Source organism: Mustela erminea, chromosome 1 (assembly GCF_009829155.1).
Source record: "Mustela erminea isolate mMusErm1 chromosome 1, mMusErm1.Pri, whole genome shotgun sequence".
Classification (NCBI taxonomy): domain Eukaryota; kingdom Metazoa; phylum Chordata; class Mammalia; order Carnivora; family Mustelidae; genus Mustela; species Mustela erminea.
This window is the reverse complement of record NC_045614.1, coordinates 6762616-6786074: the sequence shown is the minus strand read 5'-3', so window position 1 is coordinate 6786074 and position 23459 is coordinate 6762616. Positions and strand designations below refer to the sequence as shown.

Sequence of the window (23459 nt, the reverse complement as noted above, 5' to 3'; positions counted from 1 at the left end):
GACTGACAAATGAAATTTTATGGTCACTGGAAAATTCCACCAGAGTAGGAATTCTCCTAAGCACAAGTGAGGGGGGCTATGGCTAAAGTCATCTCCACGTGGGGATTGTCTGAAGTGTGGGTTCTCACGTTCCCTGAATTACACTGATTGTATTTTTTGAAGTTTTAAGTAGAAAGCTCTCCTAGCATGAATAACATTTCACAAAAACTGTAAATCCCTTAGCTGTCCCTTAACCTTGGCAATACTGACGTTTTGGGCTGCGTAATTCTCTGCTGGAGGGACTCCTGTGCATTGTGTGCCAGAAGGATCTCCCCCCAGTTTTAACAACCTGAAATGTCTCCAAACAAGCAAAATCACCCCCGGTTAGAAACTGCTGCTGTAGACCCAAGGCTGGCCATGTTTTCCTGTAAAGGACCAGAAAGCAAGCATTTTAGGCTTTGTGAGTTGCAAATGGTATCTGTCACACATTTTTCTCCTTTCAAAAATGGAACAACTGGGGCACCTGGGTGGTTCAGTGGGTTAAGCCTCTGCCTTTGGCTCAGGTCATGATCTCAGGGTCCTGGGATCGAGCCCCGAATCGGGCTCTCTGCTCAGCAGGGAGCCTGCTTCCCCGCTCTCTCTGCCTGCTTCTCTGCCTACTTGTGATCTTTCTCTGTGTGTCAAATAAATAAACAAAATCTTTATAAACAAAAATGGAACCATTCTTAGCTTGCAAGCCATACAAAAATAGGGAGTTGGCCCGTTTTCTGACCTATTATAGGCCTTTGCACATTACTACTTTACAAGTTTTTCTCCTTAGTAGGATTTCTTTTATGAGGAATACAGAGTGAGACCGGCAAAGGTTTGCCCAGACAGCGGATTTACAGAGTTTCTCCCTACTGTGCTTACTCAGATGCCCCGAAAGTGCCAGGTGGTGCTAAAGTCATTTTGACCTTAAATACGAAGCTACGGTTTCTCTCCCTGAAGTCCTCATTTTCCTTAAAGAGCTGGATGTACACAGTTGGCTTCTGCACAGGATATGTCTTTGCCCCCAACATGAGTCCTCACAAACCCCACAGTGATGAGAAGAAACAGCTCTTCCGCAGCCATGACACAAACTGGGTCTCTCCTGTCACAGAGTAGGTACTCTTCTGTGTCCAGTAGAGCTCATCAAAGTGCTCCTGCCTCCCTCACACCAACAATGCTTCTTCCCAGTCTAAGCTCTTGTGGCTTCCCTTAAAGATGACGCGTCACTGGAGCCTCTTCCACACGGATGACACGAAGAGCTTCTCTCCCCGGTGAGTCTTCACGTGACTCCGGAGGGACGAATGGTCACTGAAGGCTTTCCCGCAGGCCAGGCACTCGTAGGGCTTCTCGCCAGTGTGTATCCTCCTGTGCACATTAAGGTTGGAGCCGATGCTGAAGGCTTTCCCGCAGTGATCGCACTCGTACGGCTTCTCTCCTGTGTGACTTCTCATGTGTGTCTTGAGGGTCGACTGGTTTCTGAAGGCTTTCCCACACTGCCTACATTCAACACGTTTCTTTACCAGGTGAATGCTCATGTGCCTCCTCCGGGACAGGTAGTCCCCGAACACCTTCCCACAGGCTGCACACTCATAGCGTCTCTCTTGAGTGTGGATTTTCCGGTGTGTGGTCAGGTTCGAGCTGGCGCTGAAGGCTTTCCCACACAGGTCGCACCCATAGGGTTTCTCTCCAGTGTGAGAATTCATGTGTGTCTTAAGGATGGACTGGTTTCGGAACGCTTTCCCGCACTGTCTACATTCAATGGGTTTCTTTACGATGTGAATTCTCATGTGTTTTCTCCGTGACAGGAGATCACCAAAGGATTTCCCACATTCTTTACATTCGTATGTTTTCTCTACCGTGTGGTTCTTCTTGTGCAAATTGAAGTTCGACTTCCATCGGAAGGCTTTCCCACACTGTGTGCATTCATAGGGCTTCTCTCCGGTGTGATTCCGGACGTGCTCTTTGAGATGGGAGGGATGCTGGAACGCTTTCCCACAGTCGTGGCATTCGTAGGGTCTCTCTCCAGTGTGTGTCCGTTTGTGGGCAATGAGGTGGCAGCTCCTGCCGTATGCCTTCCCACACTCGTCACACTTGTAAGGTCTCTCCCCAGTGTGAACTCTCATGTGTATCTTCAGGGAGGAGAGGGTTCGGAAGGCATTTCCACACTGGCTGCAGTCAAAGGGCTTCTCTGTGAGGTGAGTTCTCGCGTGACTCCGGAGGGCAGAGGGATCGTTGAAGGCTTTCCCACAGGCGCTGCACTCGTAGGGCTTCTCCCCCGTGTGTATTCTCCTGTGTCGTGTGAGGGACGCGCTCGTGGTGAAGGCTTTTTGGCACTGGTGACATTCGTGCATTTTCCTCCCATTGTAAATGCTCACGTGTTGGGCGAGATGGGGCCTGTTCTTGAAAGCGGCCCCACAGTCCCGGCGGTGATATGGCCTCTTGCCAGCGTGCCTTCCCATCTGCTGAGTAAGATGAGAGCCCACGCTGAAGACTTCAAACAGGTGGGCGTACTCGGTGGATTTCTCTCCAAGATGAGTTCTTTCCTGCTGATTAAGAGAGGAACGCTGACTAAGGCACTTCCCACAACTCGCCACGTTCCTATAAATCATCTAGTCATCCCCACACGAGCGGATGGAAGCAGAAGCGCGTCACTGTGACGAGTGACCTTGTGATCTGCAGTGCCAAAACCCTGTTCCTGCCCCATCTGGGCTCAATCACATAAAAAGTGGGACACCGGGGCACCTGGGTGGCTCAGTGGGTTAAAGCCTCTGCCTTTGGCTCAGGTCCTGATCCTGGGGTCCTGGGATCGAGCCCCACATCGGGCTCTCTGCTCAGTGGGGAGCCTGCTTCCTCCTCTCTCTTTGCCTGCCCCTCTGCCTACTTGTCATCTCTATCAAATAAATAAAATCTTAAAAAAAAAAAAAAAAGGGCTGAATGCCACCCCCTAAGGCTCCACAGATAATACCTTCACAAAGCTTTTTGCATGCATATTTTGTTAACCCGTTTAAATCTGAATCCAGCCCTAACACTTACTACCTGAGGCACAGTTACAGAAAGAGTTGGTTGTCATAACCTAAGCCAAGAAATTTAAGGCTAGGTTTAGAGTTTCCCCGCTAAGCTGTGACAGTCAGTGTCTGAACAACCAGCCCTCAGGGAAGGCCACTCACTTGGTTCTAGATCTGCTTCTCTGAGGCTGTCCCTGTCTCCTCCCAGCACGGGAGACCTGGGATTATCCCAAGGAAATCTTACCACTATCACACTGCTGGGTGCTTCCTTCCCAAAAATATCTTCCATGAGGATGGACCATTTGTTTTTAGATGGAGTCTCCCAATCTGAAACAAATTGGTAAAGTATTAACCTGGGGAGAAAAATATTAGCTGCAGAAAGAAGACGGGGAGATGGTAGTGACAGAAACAGGGGGGATTTCTTTGCAATATGAGCCCTAAAGAAGGAAAGGTGATGTCAAAGGGGAGAAACACACATGTGAGGAAAAAAGTCTATGAACCAGAGAGAGCCAATTATCCTATGGTTTCACTTATTTGTGAAGCATAACAAATAGCATGGAGGACAAGGGGAGTGAGAGAGGAGAAGGAAGGACTCTGAAAATCAATCTGAGGGTTTTGAAGGGGCGGGGGTGGGAGGTTGGGGTACCAGGTGGTGGGTATTAGAGAGGGCTCAGATTGCATGGAGCACTGCGTGTGGTGCAAAAACAATGAATACTGTCACGCTGAAATTAAAAAAAAAAAAAAAAAAAGAAAGATGTCTACGAACCGTGGCTGTGTGAGACATCTGCCAGTGACAGGGAGGACATTTAACTTGATTCCCTAAGGAATAAATTCTTCAAAGACTGACACTGATAACAACGGAAAAAGTATGACCAGGAATGTTGAGTATGAAAGGCGGGGACAAAGCTCATGTGGACATGTCAGATTTAAAGGGGACTCCAAGCAATTCAGCTTCTAGTAATTTACCCAAAGAAAACAAAAACACCACCCTGAAAAGACATCCACATCCCCACATTCAAAGCAGCATCATTTACAACAGCCAAGGCAATGGGACTGATCTAAGTGCCCCTCGGTAGAGAACAGTAAAGAAAATGTGGTATATACAGACGATGGAGTATTACTCAGCCATAAAAAAGAAAGGCATTTCCCCATTTTCAACAAGGATGGAGGGCATACTGCTAAGTGGGATTAGACAAAGAAAGGCATACCGGATCTCACCGAAGTGTGGAATCTAAGAAACAAAAACCAAAAACCAAACCAAACCACCCTCCCCTCCCCCAAAAACAGTACAACCGAGCTCACGGATACAAAGAACAGATTGGTGGTAGTTGTCAGAGGTGGTGGGTGGACAAAATGGGTGTGAAGGGGGACAAAAGGGACATCAAAGGTACAAATTCCCAGTTATGAAAGAAGTCCTGGGGATTTATCACCCAGCATGGTGACTGCAGTGAAAGATACTGCAATGCACGGGAAGTTGCTAAGACAGTAAATCTTGAAAGTTCTCATCACAAGGAAAAAATACTTTTGTTAACTGTGCAGCGATGGATGTTAATGACACGTACCGTGGCGATCACTTTGCAATACATACAAATATTGAATTATTATGTTGTACACCGGAAACTACCACAGTGTCATGTCAGTTCTATCTCAGCAAAAAGTAAGTAGGTAAGGGAAAGCGACAAAAGAAATACACATACAGGCAAACACCCTGGAGAGGACAGAGAGACCAAAGCACCTGTGAGCGAATGGAGAGGGTTCATGCTCAAATTTCCCTGCGTGACATTTCCTAGTGGCTCTCCCTCCATCCCATCACTGAACGGAACAGGTACCGACAAGCATTTCCTCCATCGCATCACCAAATCAGCAGGTACCCAGAAGCACCTGCGTCTGCCTGCTGCTTACCAGGAGATGTGGCTCGGTGACGTGTCCTCTCCTCGGTCCTCGGCTCCTCTTCTTGCTCCAAGTGGGAGATGAGGCTGGGTTTGCCCACCTGATACCCTACTCACAGGGGAAGACGTGTGTTGAGGATCGTGGAGAGAACAAGCCCTCCGTTACGCTGGGGTCAGTGTTTTGGTCTTCAGTGTTCTGAAGACGGACAAGTCTGACTTAGGAGCGGCAAAATGATGGTGCCAAATTTCTAAGGAACACAGTGAAAGGCTTTCATAAAACACAACACCACCAACACCCACATGCATTGCCCTTCAAAAGAATGAGGATTTCCTAACTCAGAAACCTAACTCAGACACACGTGACAACGTCTAAGGTCAAGGGAACGAACAGGTCTCAACAACCACCAGGAGACTCTGGGGGTGGGGCGGGGGCAGCACCAGGTCGGCTTGGTCACAATTATGTTCCAATTCCCCACAGTCCCGGGGTCACACCAAGTACTTAGAACAAAAACACCTGCGACTCAAGCCTTACCCACAGAGGTGAGGTTACTGTAGTTCTCCAGCATCACATCTTTGTATAGTTTTCTCTGAGAAGAATCCAGCAGGGGCCATTCCTTCTCCGTGAAGTCCACAGCAACATCCTGGAAAGTCACTGACTCCTGAATCGCCACACACATTTGGGGTCAGTTAAGAAACCAGCCTATCGCGTTCACAGAAAAGACGGCTGAGGCTGAAGCCTGGGCAGGAGAGACTCCACACACGGGATTTTCAGATGGGGTTCTGGGGTCTCAAATGTGTTCCAGAAGCCAGTCCTCAAGATTCTTCCTATGAGATGATCTCATCTTTTCCAATTCAAACACTGCTGACATGGGACCAAAGCTCTCTCCATGTCTAGCCCGAGCCTTCTGAGCTCTATGATGAGAGATCCGCCGGCTACACAAATTCATTTCCCCCGACCAGGTCCCTGATATCGCGGGGAACACTGCAGCCGTCTCGGGCTTTTTCACCCCACTGCCCTGATCAGGCACTGATCAGCCTGGCTGAGGCTCTCAAAGAACTCGAACAAGTGGTGCTGGGGGCATTCTAGGGAAGTGCCTCTCCCACCCCTAGGGGCCCAGAGAGCTCCTACCTGAGAACCAATACCAGCCGGCACAGGGCATTCCAGGCCATTGCGAGCAAATAGCTCCACGTCCTGAGAACAGGAATGGTCTTTGGAAGGAGGAGGAACTTCCGACTTACGGATATAGGCGGGGTCCTGGGGGGACACAGCTGGAGAAGAGCAGATCCATGAGGATTAGAGCCTGCCGGACACTCAGAGATCAGGAAACTGGCCCACACCCGCTGTCTAGGCGTGCGGTGCCTATCCCTGTCTCTCACACACGCCATGTCTTGTAAGGAGCCAGAGCAGCCCTGCTCCACGCAGGGACAGAGAAAGGATGGTGGGCTCACATACCCAAAGAAAGTGATGTATATGCTCAATCAATGAGTGAGGAAATTAAAGCTCTAAGAGGCAGAGCTGCTACTTCACTCAGATTCACCACAGTAATAAATGGATAAAAGAATACAACCGGGTGCCTGTCTGGCTCAAGTGGTGGAGCACGTGACTCTTGATCTCAGGGTTGACGCTCTGAGCCCCACGCTGGATGCGAAGATTACTTAAAAATGAAATCTTTAGTAATGATAATAGTAATAAAAACTAATTAAGGGTTGCCCATTATAGTCCTTCCTTATAAACCAACAACTAACAATCCCTACTTCACCCAGACCCACAAAGACCCCAAATCAGACGCAGCCACTGGGAGGCTACCAAGACTTTGCTCCTACCCCTATTCGGTTCCTCCATGCTCTCTGGCAGCCCTCCCTCTGGCCATGCACAACCCTGAGCTCTGTGAAATCCAGGGGCCACGAGAGCTGACTTCTGAGGGCATCCATTCATCACACCCAGAACTTACCACATGTGGGAGACAGACCAAGGGCTGCCATCCCGTGAGGATGACCGTCAATCTGCCTGCACAACTGGGCACTGGCTGTAGGAGGCGTCCCTCCCGCCGTCACGGGACTCTTCGAGCAGGCATCTGCAGCAAATGAGAGAAAGACTTACTAGGAGCAGTCCAAGGCTTTCTGCCTCTCAGGCTCAAAGGACAACTGTGACTTTTGCTTTCCAGCATCTTCTCTTTAGAGCAGCCAAGTTCTGTCTAATACGGGCCTTTATCTTCAGGAAATCCTCCAGGCGATGTAGGGAAGGTCCCTGATGTGCCTCAAGATTCAGATCCACTCTCCCAAGTAATCTGTCCCCGAGCACAGCTCAGTCAGACTCCCTTACTCATAAATGCCTGGGCTCCAATTTCCCTTCTTCCTTTCAACTTCAAGGCTCACCATGGCTTCAGATGGTTCTAGCGGCCATGGGATGGTCCACCTATTACCACGTGTTCAAATCTCCAGAGCCTTTTGGCCGCACACGCCATACACATACACCAACATGTCCACCCTGGCCATAGACCAGGCCTTCTCGTCACTGGAATCAGCTTCATGTTGCAGATACTGATTCAGAAATCTTACTCTCTACAAAACCTCCTCCATAACACTTCACCCAAACTCTCCCACTTGAGAGAGGACTCCAGACCACCCATGCACCTACCATCTTATTCCCTGACAGCAAATCACCTTTTTTCACCACCCTACCTACCCAGCCAGAAGTCATCATGGATCTGTAACATCCATGACTCTCTGCCCATTGTAACTACTACTGACCAAAAGACCGGCCCTGGATGGTTTCAGCCATTTACCCCCTCTCTGAAGGTACCTGGCAAAATGATGCTGCACACAACCCCAAACTTTCAAAACTCAATCGGGAAAGGAGCACCTACATTCCAGAAAAGCGTCCTATGCAACCTGACCTTACAACCTCCCCAAAACCACGTACGCATCCTACCAGTTTGTCCTGAGTCACAAACTAACTTATCATTACTCTTACTTTCAACAAATCACCTTATTTTCATTTCACAGTAATCTCAACTAAAAAAACATACCTCAGCAAAGAAGTGGGAAATGAAACATGTAAGAAAAGAGCCATTTACGGTAGCCTAAAAACTTTAAATACCTAGGAGTAAATTGAAAGCTGCTTAAGACCTTGACAACAAAAACTGTTTAACACTGGTGAAAAATACTGAAGGCCTAAATAACTAAGCAGGGACATCATTTTCAGAGACTACAAGAGTCATTATTATTAAGGTAGTATTTATTCTCCCTAAGTGTACCGGTCAATACAATGCAATCCCTATCAAAATCCTAGGAGGCTTCTTCTCTAGAAGTTGACAGCCAAAATGTACACCAGAGGTGCTGAGTGGAACAGCTGGTTAAACATCTGACTCTTGATTTCAACTCAAGCCTTGATCTCAGGGTCGGGCAGAGGGAGAGGGGCGGAAGATAAAAAGGAAATAAATACAGGATGTGTGGGCGGCTCAGTTGGTGAGGCGTCTGCCTCCAGGTCAGGTCATGATCCCAGAGTCCTGGGATTAAGTCCTGCATCAGCCTCCTTGCTTGGTGGGGAGCCTGCCTCTCCCTCTGCCTGCCGCTCCCCCTACTTGTGCTCTCTAACAAATAAAATCTTTTAAAAAATGTATAACAAAATACAAAAGATCTAGGGAAGCTGGAATAATGTTAAGAAAGAAAAACAAATTTGGAGGATTCACACTTCTAAGTTACCACAATAATGAAGAGTTACTGGAATGAGTAACAAATAGATCAACGGACCAGAAGAGAGTTAAAAACAAATCTACATGTGCACAAATTATTTTCAGTAAGAGAACGAAGCGATTCAGGAAGGAAAGAAGTCTTCTTTATAAATGGCACTGAAAGGGGCTTCTGGGTGGCTCAGTTGGTTGGACGGCTGCCTCCGGCTCAGGTCATGATCCCGGAGTCCCAGGATCGAGTCCCACATCGGGCTCCCAGATCCACAGGGAGTCTGCTTCTCCCTCTGACCTTCTCCTTGCTCATGCACTCTCTCACTGTCTCTCTCTCAAATAAATAAATAAAATCTTTAAAAAAATAAAATAAAATAAATGGTACTGAAAGAACTCAATGGGTAAAAAATAACTGCATTTTCTCTTATCACTGCATAAACAAAGTGAAATAAGCAGTCTTAGAATAAGCAGACAGAAAAATAAATATTTTATGTTTTCACTTCTATGTGGAATCTTTAAGAAAAACCAGAAAACAAAACCAAAACAAAACAAAACAAAAAAACACAAGAAAAAGAAAAACCAGAAAACAACCTCATGGATACAGAGAACAGACTGGTGACTGCCTGAGGCAGGGGATGGGTTAAATGGGTGAAGGGGGTTAAAAGGTACAAATTTCCAGTTATAAAATGAGTAGGTCCTGGCGATATAAGGCACAGCATGGTGACTATAGTTAATAATGCTGTAGTAGATATTTGAAGGCAGGTAAGGAAAAGGGTACAACACAGGCAACGCTGTCCAAGGTACTGCAGTAACACTGTATGATGACAAGTAGTGGCTACACTTGTGGTGAGCAAAGCATAAGGTTTTTATACCCCAAACTACTGTAACATGGTGTGTTAACTCTACTTCAGTTTAAGAAAATTGAGGGGAAATCCACTAGGAGTTGATCTTGAGAGTTCTCATCGTAAGATAAAAAAATCTGTAACTAAGTATGGTGATGATATTAACTATAGACTTATTCTGATCATTTTGCAACATACACAAATATTGAATCTTTACACTGTACACCTGAGATTAATATAATGCTATGCCAATTATACCTCAGTTAAAAAAAAATGAACAGGCAAGACAGAGGCTGGGAAAAAAATGTTTGTAGTACATATACTTAATGAAAAGTTCATGTTCTGAGTATATAAAGATCTCCTACAAAATTAGAAAAAATCCAACTCAAAAAAAGGGGCTCAAGACACTTCACAAAATTTAATGAGAGACCAATAAGTTTCACAGAGGTAGTCAACATCATTAGTCATCAGATAAATGTAAAACAAAACTGAAGATGTAAGATTTCAATCCACTGGAATGGCCAAAATGAAAAAAATGCCATCAAATGTTGGAAAAGATGGATGGCTGGGGTTGAAATAGTTCAACCACTTTGGACAATAGTTTGCCAGTTTCTTAAAAGTACACATTCAGGGGTGCCTGGGTGGCTCAGTGGGTTAAACCTCTGCCTTCAGCTCAGGTCATGATCCCAGGGTCCTGGGATCGAGCCCCACATCCAGCTCCCTGCTGGGCAGAGAGCCTGCTTCTCCCTCTCCCTCTGCCTGCTGCTCTGCCTACTTGTTTTCTCTCTCTCTAAGAAATTAAAAAAAAAAGTCAACTTCCAACTTGACTCAGCCATTCCATTCACGGAAATTTACCCAAAATAAATTTCTAAACACATGTTACAAAGACTTATACAAAAATGTTCACAGCAATCTGATTTCACAACAGCCCCAAACTATGAACAATCTACCTCAACAGCAGAATGGGTAAACAAATCGTGGTGTGTACGATGGAATACTGAGAACAAAAACTGAGCCATACAACATGGCTGAATGCCTACAATGCCAACAGAAACTAGACAGAAGGGTGCCTGGGTGGCTCAGTCGGGTACACATCTGTATTCTGCTCAAGTCACCATCCCTGAGTCCCAGGGTCTAGTCCCTGCATCAGGCTCCCTGCTCGGGAGGAATCTGCTTCTCCCTCTGGTCCTCTCCCCTCTCGTGCTTTCTCACTCAAATAAATAAATAAATCTCAGAAAAAAAAGGAAAAAGGAAAAAAAGAAACTAGATACAAGGGCATCGGTTGGTTGTTGTTAAGCCTCTTCCTTCAGCTCAGGTCATGATCCCAGAGTTCTGGGATTTAGCCCCTCATTGGGATCCGTCTCAGAGAGAAATCTCTATCTCCCTTTGCTCCTCACTGTGCTGTCTCTCTCTCTCTCTCTCTCTCAAATAAATAAAATCTTTTTAAAAAAAGAAACTAGGCACAAAAAAATGCTCTAATTCCAGTTATATGACATCCACAAGTAGGCAAGCTTATTTTGGTTGTTGGCAAAACTTGTTTATTTTGGTCACCAGAAAAAAGTGGCTGTCTCGATGGAAGAGTATGAGATGGAGAGACTGAGAGAAACAAGAGGAACTTTCGGGAGCAACTGAAATATTCTTCATATTTTCATTTAATTTTTTTAGTTAGTCATTACACAACATACACAACTGTCAAAAAAGTCATCAAACTGGATCTAACATCTATAAATTGTCTTCAATGTAAATTATACTTGACTTTAAAAGGAGTATTTCTGGGGCGCCTGGGTGGCTCAGTGGGTTAAGCCTCTGCCTTCGGCTCAGGTCATGATCCCAGGGTCCTAGGATCGAGGCCCACATCGGGCTCTCTGCTCAGTGGGGAGCCTGCTTCCTCCTCTCTCTCTGCCTGCCTCTCTGCCTACTTGTGATCTATCTGTCAAATAAATAATAAAATCTTTAAAAAAAAAAAAAAAAAAAAGGAGTATTTCTAACCCTCTGGTCTCCAGTTCTACCGAAATTCCTCCCCAAACTGGTCTTGGATATTCTCTTCCTCTCCTATTACTAACAAGGATGGAGATGTCTGCCCTTTCTTCTAAGGCCAATGTCTTCAGGGTAAATAACATATAAATAAATTCAAAAAGGAGAAAGGGGTGTCTGGGTGGCTCAGTTGGTTTAGCAACTGACTCCAGATTTCAGCTCAGGTCATGATCTCAAAGTCCAGGGACTGAACCCCATGTTGAGCTCTGCCCTCAGCATGGAGTCTGCTTGTCTTTCTCCTTACCCCCTTGCTTGCAAATAAATAAATAAAATCTATTTAAAAATAGACAGAGAGAAAGGTGAAATTAAAGAAAAATATTTAAATCAAAGACAGCTAGAGGAAAGAAAAAAACAGAAAAAGGGCAAATTCAACAACTAAATATATTTCAACCAAAATACAAAGAGTCTCAGAATGGATTAAAAACAATCCAATTATATGTTGTTTATAAGAGCCATCTAAAACACAAAGATAGCGAGGAGTCAAGATGGCGGAGAAGTAGCAGGCTGAGACTAACTTCAGCTAGCCGGAGATCAGCTAGATAGCTTATCTAAAGATTGCAAACACCTGAAAATCCTTCGGCAGATCGAAGAGAAGAAGAACAGCAATTCTGGAAACAGAAAAACAACCACTTTCTGAAAGGTAGGACCGGCGGAGAAGTGAATCCAAAGCGACGGGAAGATAGACCCCGGGGGGAGGGGCCGGCTCCCGGCAAGCGGCGGAGCAACGGAGCACAAAATCAGGACTTTTAAAAGTCTGTTCCACTGAGGGACATCGCTCCAGAGGCTAAACTGGGGCGAAGCCCATGCGGGGTCAGAGTGGCCTCAGGTCCCGCAGGGTCACAGAAGGATCGGGGGTGTCTGAGTGTCGCAGAGCTTGCGGGTATTGGAACAGGAAAGCCGGCTACAGAGACAGAGTCGACAGTAAGCTCACAGCTCGGTGTTACCTTGAACCGGTCGCAGGCTCGGTGAGCTCGGAGCGCGGCTGGAGGTCAGGCAGACGGGAGTAACTGGGCGCTGTTCTCAAAGGGCGCACTGAGGAGTGGGGTCCTGGACTCTCGGCTCCTCCGGGCTGGAGACCAGTAGGCCACCATTTGTATTCCCGTCCTCTGGAACTCTATGGAAAGCGCTCAGGGAACAAAAGCTCCTGAAAGCAAACCCCGGCCCCTGGTAAGGGCGGTGCAATTCCGCCTGGGGCAAAGACACTTGAGAATCACTACAACAGGCCCCTCCCCCAGAAGATCAACAAGAAATCCAGCCGAGACCAAGTTCACCTACCAATGAGTGCGGTTTCAATACCAAGGAGAGCAGCAGAATTTCAGAGGAGGAGAAAGCAAAGAACGGAACTCATGGCTTTTTCCCTGTGTTTTTTTTAGTCTTGCAGTTAATTTAATTTTTTTCTTTTTCATTTTTTGTTTTTTTTCTCGCCTTCTGGTTAAATTTTTTTTTTTAACTTTTACCTTTTTTTTAACGTTTTTTAACTAGTTTATCTAATATATATATTTTTTCTTTTTTATATTTTTCTTATTTTTTTTAATTCTTTTTCCTTTTTTCTTATTTTTCTTTCTTCCTTTTTGAACCTCTTTTTATCCCCTTTCTCCCCCCTCACGATTTGGGATCTCTTCTAATTTGGTTAAAGCATATTTTCCTGGGGTTGTTGCCACCCTTTTAGTATTTTGCTTGCTCCTTCATATACTCTTATCTGGACAAAATGACAAGACGGAAAAATTCAACACAAAAAAAAGAACAAGAGGCAGTACCGAAGGCTAGGGACCTAATCAATACAGACATTGGTAATATGTCAGATCTAGAGTTCAGAATGACAATTCTCAAGGTTCTAGCCGGGCTCAAAAAAGGAATGGAAGATATTAGAGAAACCCTCTCGAGAGATATAAAAGCCCTTTCTGGAGAAATAAAAGAACTAAAATCTAACCAAGTTGAAATCAAAAAAGCTATTAATGAGGTGCAATAAAAAATGGAGGCTCTCACTGCTAGGATAAATGAGGCAGAAGAAAGAATTAGTGATATAGAAGACCAAATGACAGAGAATAAGGAAGCTGAGCAAAAGAGGGACAAACAGCTACTGGACCACGAGGGGAGAATTCGAGAGATAAGTGACACCATAAGACGAAACAACATTAGAATAATTGGGATTCCAGAAGAAGAAGAAAGAGAGAGGGGAGCAGAAGGTATACTGGAGAGAATTATTGGGGAGAATTTCCCCAATATGGCAAAGGGAACGAGCATCAAAATTCAGGAGGTTCAGAGAACGCCTCTCAAAATCAAAAAGAAAAGGCCCACACCCCGTCACCTAATAGTAAAATTTACAAGTCTCAGTGACAAAGAGAAAATCCTGAAAGCAGCCCGGGAAAAGAAGTCTGTAACATACAATGGTAAAAATATTAGATTGGCAGCTGACTTATCCACAGAGACCTGGCAGGCCAGAAAGAGCTGGCATGATATTTTCAGAGCACTAAACGAGAAAAACATGCAGCCAAGAATACTATATCCAGCTAGGCTATCATTGAAAATAGAAGGAGAGATTAAAAGCTTCCAGGACAAACAAAAAATGAAAGAATTTGCAAACACCAAATCAGCTCTACAGGAAATATTGAAAGGGGTCCTCTAAGCAAAGAGAGAGCCTACAAGTGGTAGATCAGAAAGGAACAGAGACCATATACAGTAACAGTCACCTTAGAGGCAATACAATGGCACTAAATTCATATCTCTCAATAGTTACCCTGAATGTTAATGGGCTAAATGCCCCTGTCAAAAGACACAGGGTATCAGAATGGATAAAAAAACAAAACCCATCTATATGTTGCCTCCAAGAAACTCATTTTAAGCCCGAAGACACCTCCAGATTTAAAGTGAGGGGGTGGAAAAGAATTTACCATGCTAATGGACATCAGAAGAAAGCAGGAGTGGCAATCCTTATATCAGATCAATTAGATTTTAAGCCAAAGACTATAATAAGAGATGAGGAAGGACACTATATCATACTCAAAGGGTCTGTCCAACAAGAAGATTTAACAATTTTAAATATCTATGCCCCCAACGTGGGAGCAGCCAACTATATAAACCAATTAATAACAAAATCAAAGAAACACATCAACAATAATACAATAATAGTAGGGGACTTTAACACTCCCCTCACTGAAATGGACAGATCATCCAAGGAAAAGATCAGCAAGGAAATAAAGAAAGCACACTGGACCAGATGGACACCACAGATATATTCAGAACATTTCATCCCAAAGCAACAGAATACACATTCTTCTCTAGTGCACATGGAACATTCTCCAGAATAGATCACATCCTCGGTCCTAAATCAGGACTCAACCGGTATCAAAAGATTGGGATCATTCTCTGCATATTTTCAGACCACAATGCTCTAAAGCTAGAACTCAACCACAAAAGGAAGTTTGGAAAGAACCCAAATACATGGAGACTAAACAGCATCCTTCTAAAGAATGAATGGGTCAACCGGGAAATTAAAGAAGAATTGAAAAAAATCATGGAAACAAATGATAATGAAAATACAACGGTTCAAAATCTGTGGGACACAACAAAGGCAGTCCTGAGAGGAAAATATATAGCGGTACAAGCCTTTCTCAAAACAAGAAAGGTCTCAGGTACACAACCTAACCCTACACCTAAAGGAGCTGGAGAAAGAACAAGAAAGAAACCCTAAGCCCAGCAGGAGAAGAGAAATCATAAAGATCAGAGCAGAAATCAATGAAATAGAAACCAAAAAAACAATAGAACAAATCAACGAAACTAGGAGCTGGTTCTTTGAAAGAATTAATAAAATTGATAAACCCCTGGCCCGACTTATCAAAAAGAAAAGAGAAAGGACCCAAATAAATAAAATCATGAATGAAAGAGGAGAGATCACAACTAACACCAAAGAAATACAAACTATTATAAGAACATACTATGAGCAACTCTACGCCAATAAATTTGACAATCTGGAAGAAATGGATGCATTCCTAGAAACATATAAACTACCACAACTGAACCAGGAAGAAATAGAAAGCCTGAACAGACCCATAACCAGTAAGGAGATTGAAACAGTCATTAAAAATCTCCAAACAAACAAAAGCCCAGGGCCAGACGGCTTCCCGGGGGAATTCTAACAAACATTTAAAGAAGAACTAATTCCTATTCTCCTCAATCTGTTCCAAAAAATAGAAATAGAAGGAAAACTTCCAAACTCATTTTATGAGGCCAGTATCACCTTGATCCCAAAACCAGACAAGGATCCCATTAAAAAAGAGAGCTATAGACCAATATCCTTGATGAACACAGATGCGAAAATACTCAACAAAATACTAGCCAATAGGATTCAACAGTACATTAAAAGGATTATTCACCACGACCAAGTGGGAGTTATTCCAGGGCTGCAAGGTTGGTTCAACATCCGCAAATCAGTCAATGTGATACAACACATCAATAAAAGAAAGAACAAGAACCGTATGATACTCTCAATAGATGCTGAAAAAGCATTTGACAAAGTACAGCATCCCTTCCTGATCAAAACTCTTCAAAGTGTAGGGATAGAGGGCACATACCTCAATATCATCAAAGCCATCTATGAAAAACCCACCGCAAATATCATTCTCAATGGAGAAAAACTGAAAGCTTTTCCGCTAAGGTCAGGAACACGGCAGGGATGTCCATTATCACCACTGCTATTCAACATAGTACTAGAGGTCCTAGTCTCAGCAATCAGACAACAAAAGGAAATTAAAGGCATCCAAATCGGCAAAGAAGAAGTCAAATTATCACTCTTTGCAGATGGTATGATACTATATGTGGAAAACCCAAAAGACTCCACTCCAAAACTGCTAGAACTTATACAGGAATTCAGTAAAGTGTCAGGATATAAAATCAATGCACAGAAATCAGTTGCATTTCTCTACACCAACAGCAAGACAGAAGAAAGAGAAATTAAGGAGTCCATCCCATTTACAATTGCACCCAAAACCACAAGATACCTAGGAATAAACCTAACCAAAGAGGCACAGAATCTATACTCAGAAAACTATAAAGTACTCATGAAAGAAATTGAGGAAGACACAAAGAAATGGAAAAATGTTCCATGCTCCTGGATTGGAAGAATAAATATTGTGAAAATGTCTATGCTACCTAAAGCAATCTACACATTTAATGCAATTCCTATCAAAATACCATCCATCTTTTTCAAAGAAATGGAACAAATAATTCTAAAATTTATATGGAACCAGAAAAGACCTCGAATAGCCAAAGGGATATTGAAAAAGAAAGCCAACGTTGGTGGCGTCACAATTCCGGACTTCAAGCTCTATTACAAAGCTGTCATCATCAAGACAGCATGGTACTGGCACAAAAACAGACACATAGATCAATGGAACAGAATAGAGAGCCCAGAAATAGACCCTCAACTCTACAGTCAACTAATCTTCGACAAAGCAGGAAAGAATGTCCAATGGAAAAAAGACAGCCTTTCAATAAATGGTGCTGGGAAAATTGGACAGCCACATGCAGAAAAATGAAATTGGACCATTTCCTTACACCACACACAAAAATAGACTCAAAATGGATGAAGGACCTCAATGTGCAAAAGGAATCCATCAAAATCCTTGAGGAGAACACAGGCAGCAACCTCTTCGACCTCAGCCGCAGCAACATCTTCCTAGGAACAACGTCAAAGGCAAGGGAAGCAAGGGCAAAAATGAACTATTGGGATTTCATCAAGATCAAAAGCTTTTGCACAGCAAAGGAAACAGTTAACAAAATCAAAAGACAACTGACAGAATGGGAGAAGATATTTGCAAGTGACATATCAGATAAAGGACTAGTGTCCAGAATCTAAAAAGAACTTAGCAAACTCATCACCCAAAGAACATATAATCCAATCAAGAAATGGGCAGAGGACATGAACAGACATTTCTGCAAAGAAGACATCCAGATGGCCAACAGACACATGAAAAAGTGCTCCATATCACTCGGCATCAGGGAAATACAAATCAAAACCACAATGAGATATCACCTCACACCAGTCAGAATGGCTAAAATCAACAAGTCAGGAAATGACAGATGCTGGCGAGGATGCGGAGAAAGGGGAACCCTCCTACACTGTTGGTGGGAATGCAAGCTGGTGCATCTACTCTGGAAAACAGCATGGACGTTCCTCAAAATGTTGAGAATAGAACTGCCCTATGACCCAGCAATTGCACTATTGGGTATTTACCCTAAAGATACAAACGTAGTGATCCAAAGGGGCACGTGCACCCGAATGTTTATAGCAGCAATGTCCACAATAGCCAAACTATGGAAAGAACCTAGATGTCCATCAACAGATGAATGGATCAAGAAAATGTGGTATATATACACAATGGAATACTATGCAGCCATCAAAAGAAATGAAATCTTGCCATTTGCGACAACATGGATGGAACTAGAGCCTATCATGCTTAGCGAAATAAGTCAAGCAGAGAAAGACAACTATCATATGATCTCCCTGATATGAGGAAGTGGTGATGCAACATGGGGGCTTAAGTGGGTAGGAGAAGAATCAATGAAACAAGATGGGATTGGGAGGGAGACAAACCATAAGTGACTCTTAATCTCACAAAACAAACTGAGGGTTGCTGGGGGGAGGGGGTTTGGGAGAAGGGGGTGGGATTATGGACATTGGGGAGGGTATGTGCTTTGGTGAGTGCTGTGAAGTGTGTAAACCTGGTGATTCACAGACCTGTACCCCTGGGGATAAAAATATATGTTTATAAAAAATAAAAATTTTAATAAAAAAATTAAAAAAAAAAAACACAAAGATAAAACAAGAATGGAAATAAAAAGAAGATATATAGGGCACACACACACTTTTTTTTTTAAGCTGCTTAAACATATTAGAATTGGACAGAAAGGATTAAGGCAGAATGGTTCATCGAGAAAACTGAGGTATTATAGAACAAAGAGGTATAATTCAAGAAAAGGCTGTATATATGTTTTCACAGCCTCAAACACATGAAAAAAATAAAAAAGGGCAGAACTCTGCAAATGGACAAAGCCACCAGCAGAGCTCTTACTAATACTGTTCGAGCAGACAATTCAATTAACTACAGGCAGACTGAACGGGATGAAACCGTATCCCACACCTACTATAAAATGCAACCACACAGGCACGATGTGTCTCAGAAAATGGCATCTGTCTATGAAAACAGCGCAATGAGGTTAGCAAACAATGCCCAAAAGACAACCAGAAAACTGTCAGAGCAATGGATATTAAGGGGGAAAAAAAAAGCCTAAATAATTCATATGTCAAAGAAGTCCTAATATTCAATATTTAGAACTGAAATGCAGTAAGGTATTCCACTGGAATCCTCTGGAATGTGACAGGTGTCCAATGTTAGAAACTGGAAAGAAACATCCCAAAAAAATAAAAGGAAGAAAGCTATAAAGAACAGAAAAGTTCTAAAATAGAAAACATCCATACAAGGAAGTGGTTCAATCAAGCCAAAAGTTCTCTAAGAAAAACAAAACTGACAAAATTCTGGCAAGATTTATTTTTTAAACAAGGAAAATATAAAAAGGAAGAACTGGATTACATTACAGATGTGATGAACACTAAAAATATAGTAAGAACTTTATTAACAACTTTGACTATACAATTCTAGTAAGAACTTTATTAACAACTTTGACTATACAATTTAAACCTTAGAAGGAATAAATTTCTTTTCTTTTTTTTTTTTTTTAAAGATTTTATTTTTTTATTTCACAGATCGAGATCACAAGTAGGCAGAGAGGCAGGCAGAGAGAGAGAGGAGGAAGCAGGCTCTCCGATGAGAGTCCCAGGCGGGGCTCCATCCCAGGACCCTGGAATCGTGACCCAAGCCGAAGGCAGAGGCTTTTAACCCACTGAGCCACCCAGGCACCCCCCTAGGAGGAAAAAATTTCTAAAGATATTTTATTCACCATAATGATGTAAAGAACTTAGATGCCCTACTGATGAGGCAAACAAAGCCAGAAGAAAAATTATTAAATTTCCTTACTACTTACAGCCTCTTGGCCAAGTCCTTGCAACAGGCAGAGTGACATTCTTCTAGGGACTGCTTTGATGTTAATTAACACGCTGCGAAGAGCAAAAGTCAATCTTAGCCCGGCTGCCCAGATCCTGTAAGTCTACTTTAACATATAAAAATTCCTTCAGAAACTTCCTTCATCTCCTTTATCCCCCAAGATACATGATGGCAATCATCCTCCAAGCATATGACCCACTGATGGACATCTGAAGGGTCTCATGACTGCGGGTTTACTAAATAAATGACCTTTTCCTAACAATAGGTAGAACCTCAGAATCCTGTAAACCTTGATTCCAAAATACCTGGGAGACTTACACTATCCCTAACCCCCACCCAACTTGAAAGTATGTAATGGGCCACTCCTCATGACCCCAGTGCAGCTCTTTCTACCCACAGGTCCCATCTTCGTGCTTTTCCAAATTTTTTAAAAAATTTGTATTTACTTATTTATTTCTGTCCTGGTGCTTTAATAAAACCACCTCTTTGCACCAAAAACGTCTCAAGAATCCTTTCTTGGCTGTCGGCTCTGAACCCTAATATCCTTCTTACATCACTAAGACCCTTAAAGGAATTGAATCAAGAGCTCGAAAAATTTCCACAACAAAAACTCCAGACCAAAATGGTTCTTCTGGCACAGCTCCCCTTTAAGGAAAAACTGATTCTATTCTTGGTCAAAATATTCCAGAGTTTAGAAAACAGTGGGAGTATTTCCACCCTATTTTATGAGGTTGGCATAAACCTGACACAGAAAGGAAAATCGCAGGCCCATTTTACTCACACACAGATCCAAATAACCAACTACTAGCAGACAGAAGCCAAAAAATCGATAGAACAGTGCCTGTCTTTCTCAAGTTATTTTTCAAGGCAAATGTAGTGAATCACTAAGAAATCAATTGGTTTAATTCTCAACATTATCAGATAAATAAGAAAAGCAAAGTATTCACTCATTTGTTCAATGCACTACAGTAGAAGCACCTACCATAAGCCAGCCATTATTTTCGGAGCTGGAGATACACAAGATAAACATATCGAAGTAGATGCCAAAAGGAAAAAAAAAAAAAAAAAAAAAAATCACTCGTTAAAAACCTAAACCATTCAAGAGGAAAAACTCTTAAACTAGGAAAAGTAGGGAGCCTCCTTTGCTATCTTAAAAAAAAAGCCCCCGGGGGCACCTGGGTGGCTCAGTGGGCTAAGCCTCCGCCTTCGGCTCAGGTCCTGGTCTCAGGGTCCCAGGATCAAGCCCTACATGGGGCTCTCTGCTCAGTGGGGAGCCTGCTTCCCCCTCTCTCTGCCTGCTTGTGGTATCTGCCTAATAAATTAAAAAAAAAAAAAAAAAGCCTCCAGCAAACAAGGTCAATTCTCTTCAAGGTCAGAAAAAAAAAATGTAGGACTGCTAGAGTTTCCTATCCAAACTCCACGCAATGCTACCAGTCCTCAGCCCGTCCAAAAAAATAAGTAAATAAAACATGAACGATGCAAATGGAAAGTAAAAAAAATTATCTATTTATTCTAAACAGATGATAACACTGTCTTTGAAGAACATTCAAAACACTATACAAAAACTAACCCAGGGGACCTGGGTGGCTCAGTGGGTGAAAGCCCCTGCCTTCGGCTCAGGTCATGATCTCAGGGTCCTGGAATCAAGCCCTGAGTCGGGCTCTCTGCTCAGCGGGGAGCCTGCTTCCTGCCCTCTCTCTCTCTCTCTGCCTGCCTCTCTGCCTACTTGTGATCTGTCACATAAATAAATAAAATATTTAAAAACAAACAAACAAAAAACCAACCAAAATTCAATACACCAAGAGGTTGAGGGGAAAAAATCCCAAGCGCTAAAAATGAAAGCTCCTATGAATAAATCCAACAACAAAAAAACCCCTCTTTCTCTCTTACACAACACAACCCTAGGGGCACCTAGGTGGCTCAGCAGGTTAAGGGTCTGCCTTTGGCTGAGGTAGTGATCCCCCCGGCTCCCTGCTCAGTGGGGAGTCTGCTTCTCCCTTGCCCTCTGCCCCACCCCTATGCATGACCTTTCTCAAGTAAAATCTTAAAAAAAAACCAAAAACCAAAATAAACACTCTAAATCCTTTAAAACTTTCCTGAAAGGCATTACAGTATATAAATAAAAAGACATAAATTGTAAGATACAACGGAATTATGCCAATATTATCCAAATTCATATACAGATTCCATGCAACTTGAAAATAAAACTCCAGTGTGCGGAACTTCGCAGACTCTAAAATTTAAGCCATGAAGTGCCTGAAAAAGAATGGCTAAGTGTACTTACTTCATCTACAAGATACTCAGAAATCTCTAAATTAAAAACTGAACTTGCATTAATGGAAAAAAGGATATTTCTGAAAACACTTAAGAATGGGAGTCCATTCACAAATAATTACCAAAATTAGGAAATGCTTTTTTTTTTTTTTGAAAAACATGTAAGCAGTAAAATCCATAAAGGAAATCATGGGGAAAGAGGAAGATGCAGGAGAGCACCCAGGTTCCAAGGATTTTATCATCTCTTTTTGGTCTGGTCTGTAGATTTGCTTTAGAGAGAGAGAGAAAGAGAGAGAGAGAGAGGTGTGTGTGTGTGTGTGTGTGTGGGTGCACAGCAAAAGTGTGAAGTGGGTTCTGGACACTAGCTGGACATTAGTTAACCACGTCATTAACCATCCTTTTATCTAACGGCCCTGACTGCCACACTTCATCATCGTATGTCTTTGTTAGTGCTTTTATTCCATTCTACTCTAAGTGGGTCATAAATTTCCATTATTCATATTAAAAATGATTAAACCCCGACGCCTGGATTTAACCTGGCTCAGCTGGTTGAGCGGCTACCTTCCGCTCAGGTCATAATCCCCGCGGCCTGGGATCGAGTCCCACATCGGGCTCCTGGCTGGGCAGGGAGCCTGCTTCTCCCTCTTCTCTGCCTGCCACTCTGCCTGTGCTCGCTCGCTCTCTCTCCCTCTCTCTCTCTCTCTGACAGGTAAATAAATAAAATCTTAAAAAAAATGATTAAACCCTTAAAAAAAAGAGAATATGTGTGTTTTCGTACCCTTTTTGGCGTATGTTTTATATTCCAATTAAAAAAATACCTGAAAGTCAAAAGGATAAATAACAAGCACGTAAGACGGTAAAAATCAACGCAAAATATCAGTAGTCACAACAAATATTAATGGATAAGTCTCAAATTAACAGAATGTTGAAGGGAAGTGGTTTTTTTTTTTTTTGACGTGAACTTTTAAACTAGTTATAGGCTGTTTACGGGAGTCAACTAAACAGGTAAGTGCACCAGAAACTTTAAAAATTTAAAATTCAACATTCAATACAAATGTTACATAAAGCCAGGGTGCCTCTTATTAATGCCGGGAGAAAATGGACCGCAAAGCCAAGGATTATGTGCTTCTCTCCTCGCGGTCTCCCATCCCTGACCGCACCATCAAGTCCCGAACTCACTTCCGTGGGGCTTTTCCCTCCCCACCCCGAGGAGTCCTTTAAAAAAAATAATAATAATAAAACCAAATCACCACTGCCTTTCCCTTGTCATAAACACGGGGGTCCTACATTTCGGTCCTCGCGTTCCAGCGTTTCATACTGCCGATCAGAGTTCAAAGCACACTCCTCGCCGGGCTGCCGGACTTTCCCGTCCCAGGTCCCTGAACCCATTTACTCGTCTCTGCCTATGGGCCTTTCCTGTTCTCGGAAAACCGAGGGTTAAGGGTTAAGGGAGGAAAGCAGAGCTTACAAGGCTGAGGGCAGAATCGGGTGGAGTGGAGGCCACGGAGGCTGCAGGTGAAGGGACGCCAAGTACACACAGCAGGTCCGGTCTGCGGCGGGGAAGCGGAGAGTCCCCAACAGCCCAGACGAAGCCACGACGGACCCCTCCCCTGCCCATGTGTATACAGCCGCAATCGCCTCCTGAGAGCAATGGCTTCCGCTTCAC

The 23459-nt window shown here is 43.3% G+C and overlaps 1 protein-coding gene across 1 annotated transcript; it reads right to left on the bottom strand.

Annotated features, from left to right (window-relative positions):
• Nucleotides 1-616: 616 nt before the first annotated feature.
• Nucleotides 617-23459, bottom strand: ZNF317 (zinc finger protein 317). Its single transcript, XM_032310061.1, has 7 exons — nt 23262-23459; nt 6853-6975; nt 6030-6169; nt 5433-5559; nt 4914-5009; nt 3256-3338; nt 617-2549 (listed from the first exon to the last, which is right to left on the bottom strand). The coding sequence occupies exons 2-7, from the start codon at nt 6881-6883 to the stop codon at nt 1230-1232; spliced, it is 1797 nt and encodes a 598-aa protein (XP_032165952.1). The 5' UTR covers nt 6884-6975; nt 23262-23459; the 3' UTR covers nt 617-1229.

Coding starts and splice junctions, on each gene's coding strand:
- ZNF317 (XM_032310061.1), bottom strand. CDS start 6,883: ATGGCAGCCCTTGGTCTGTCTCCCACATGTG. Junction 5,560..6,029: donor CGGCTGGTATTGGTTCTCAG/GTAGGAGCTCTC, acceptor GTGGCGATTCAG/GAGTCAGTGACTTTCCAGGA. Junction 5,010..5,432: donor CAGTAACCTCACCTCTGTGG/GTAAGGCTTGAG, acceptor CCCTGTGAGTAG/GGTATCAGGTGGGCAAACCC.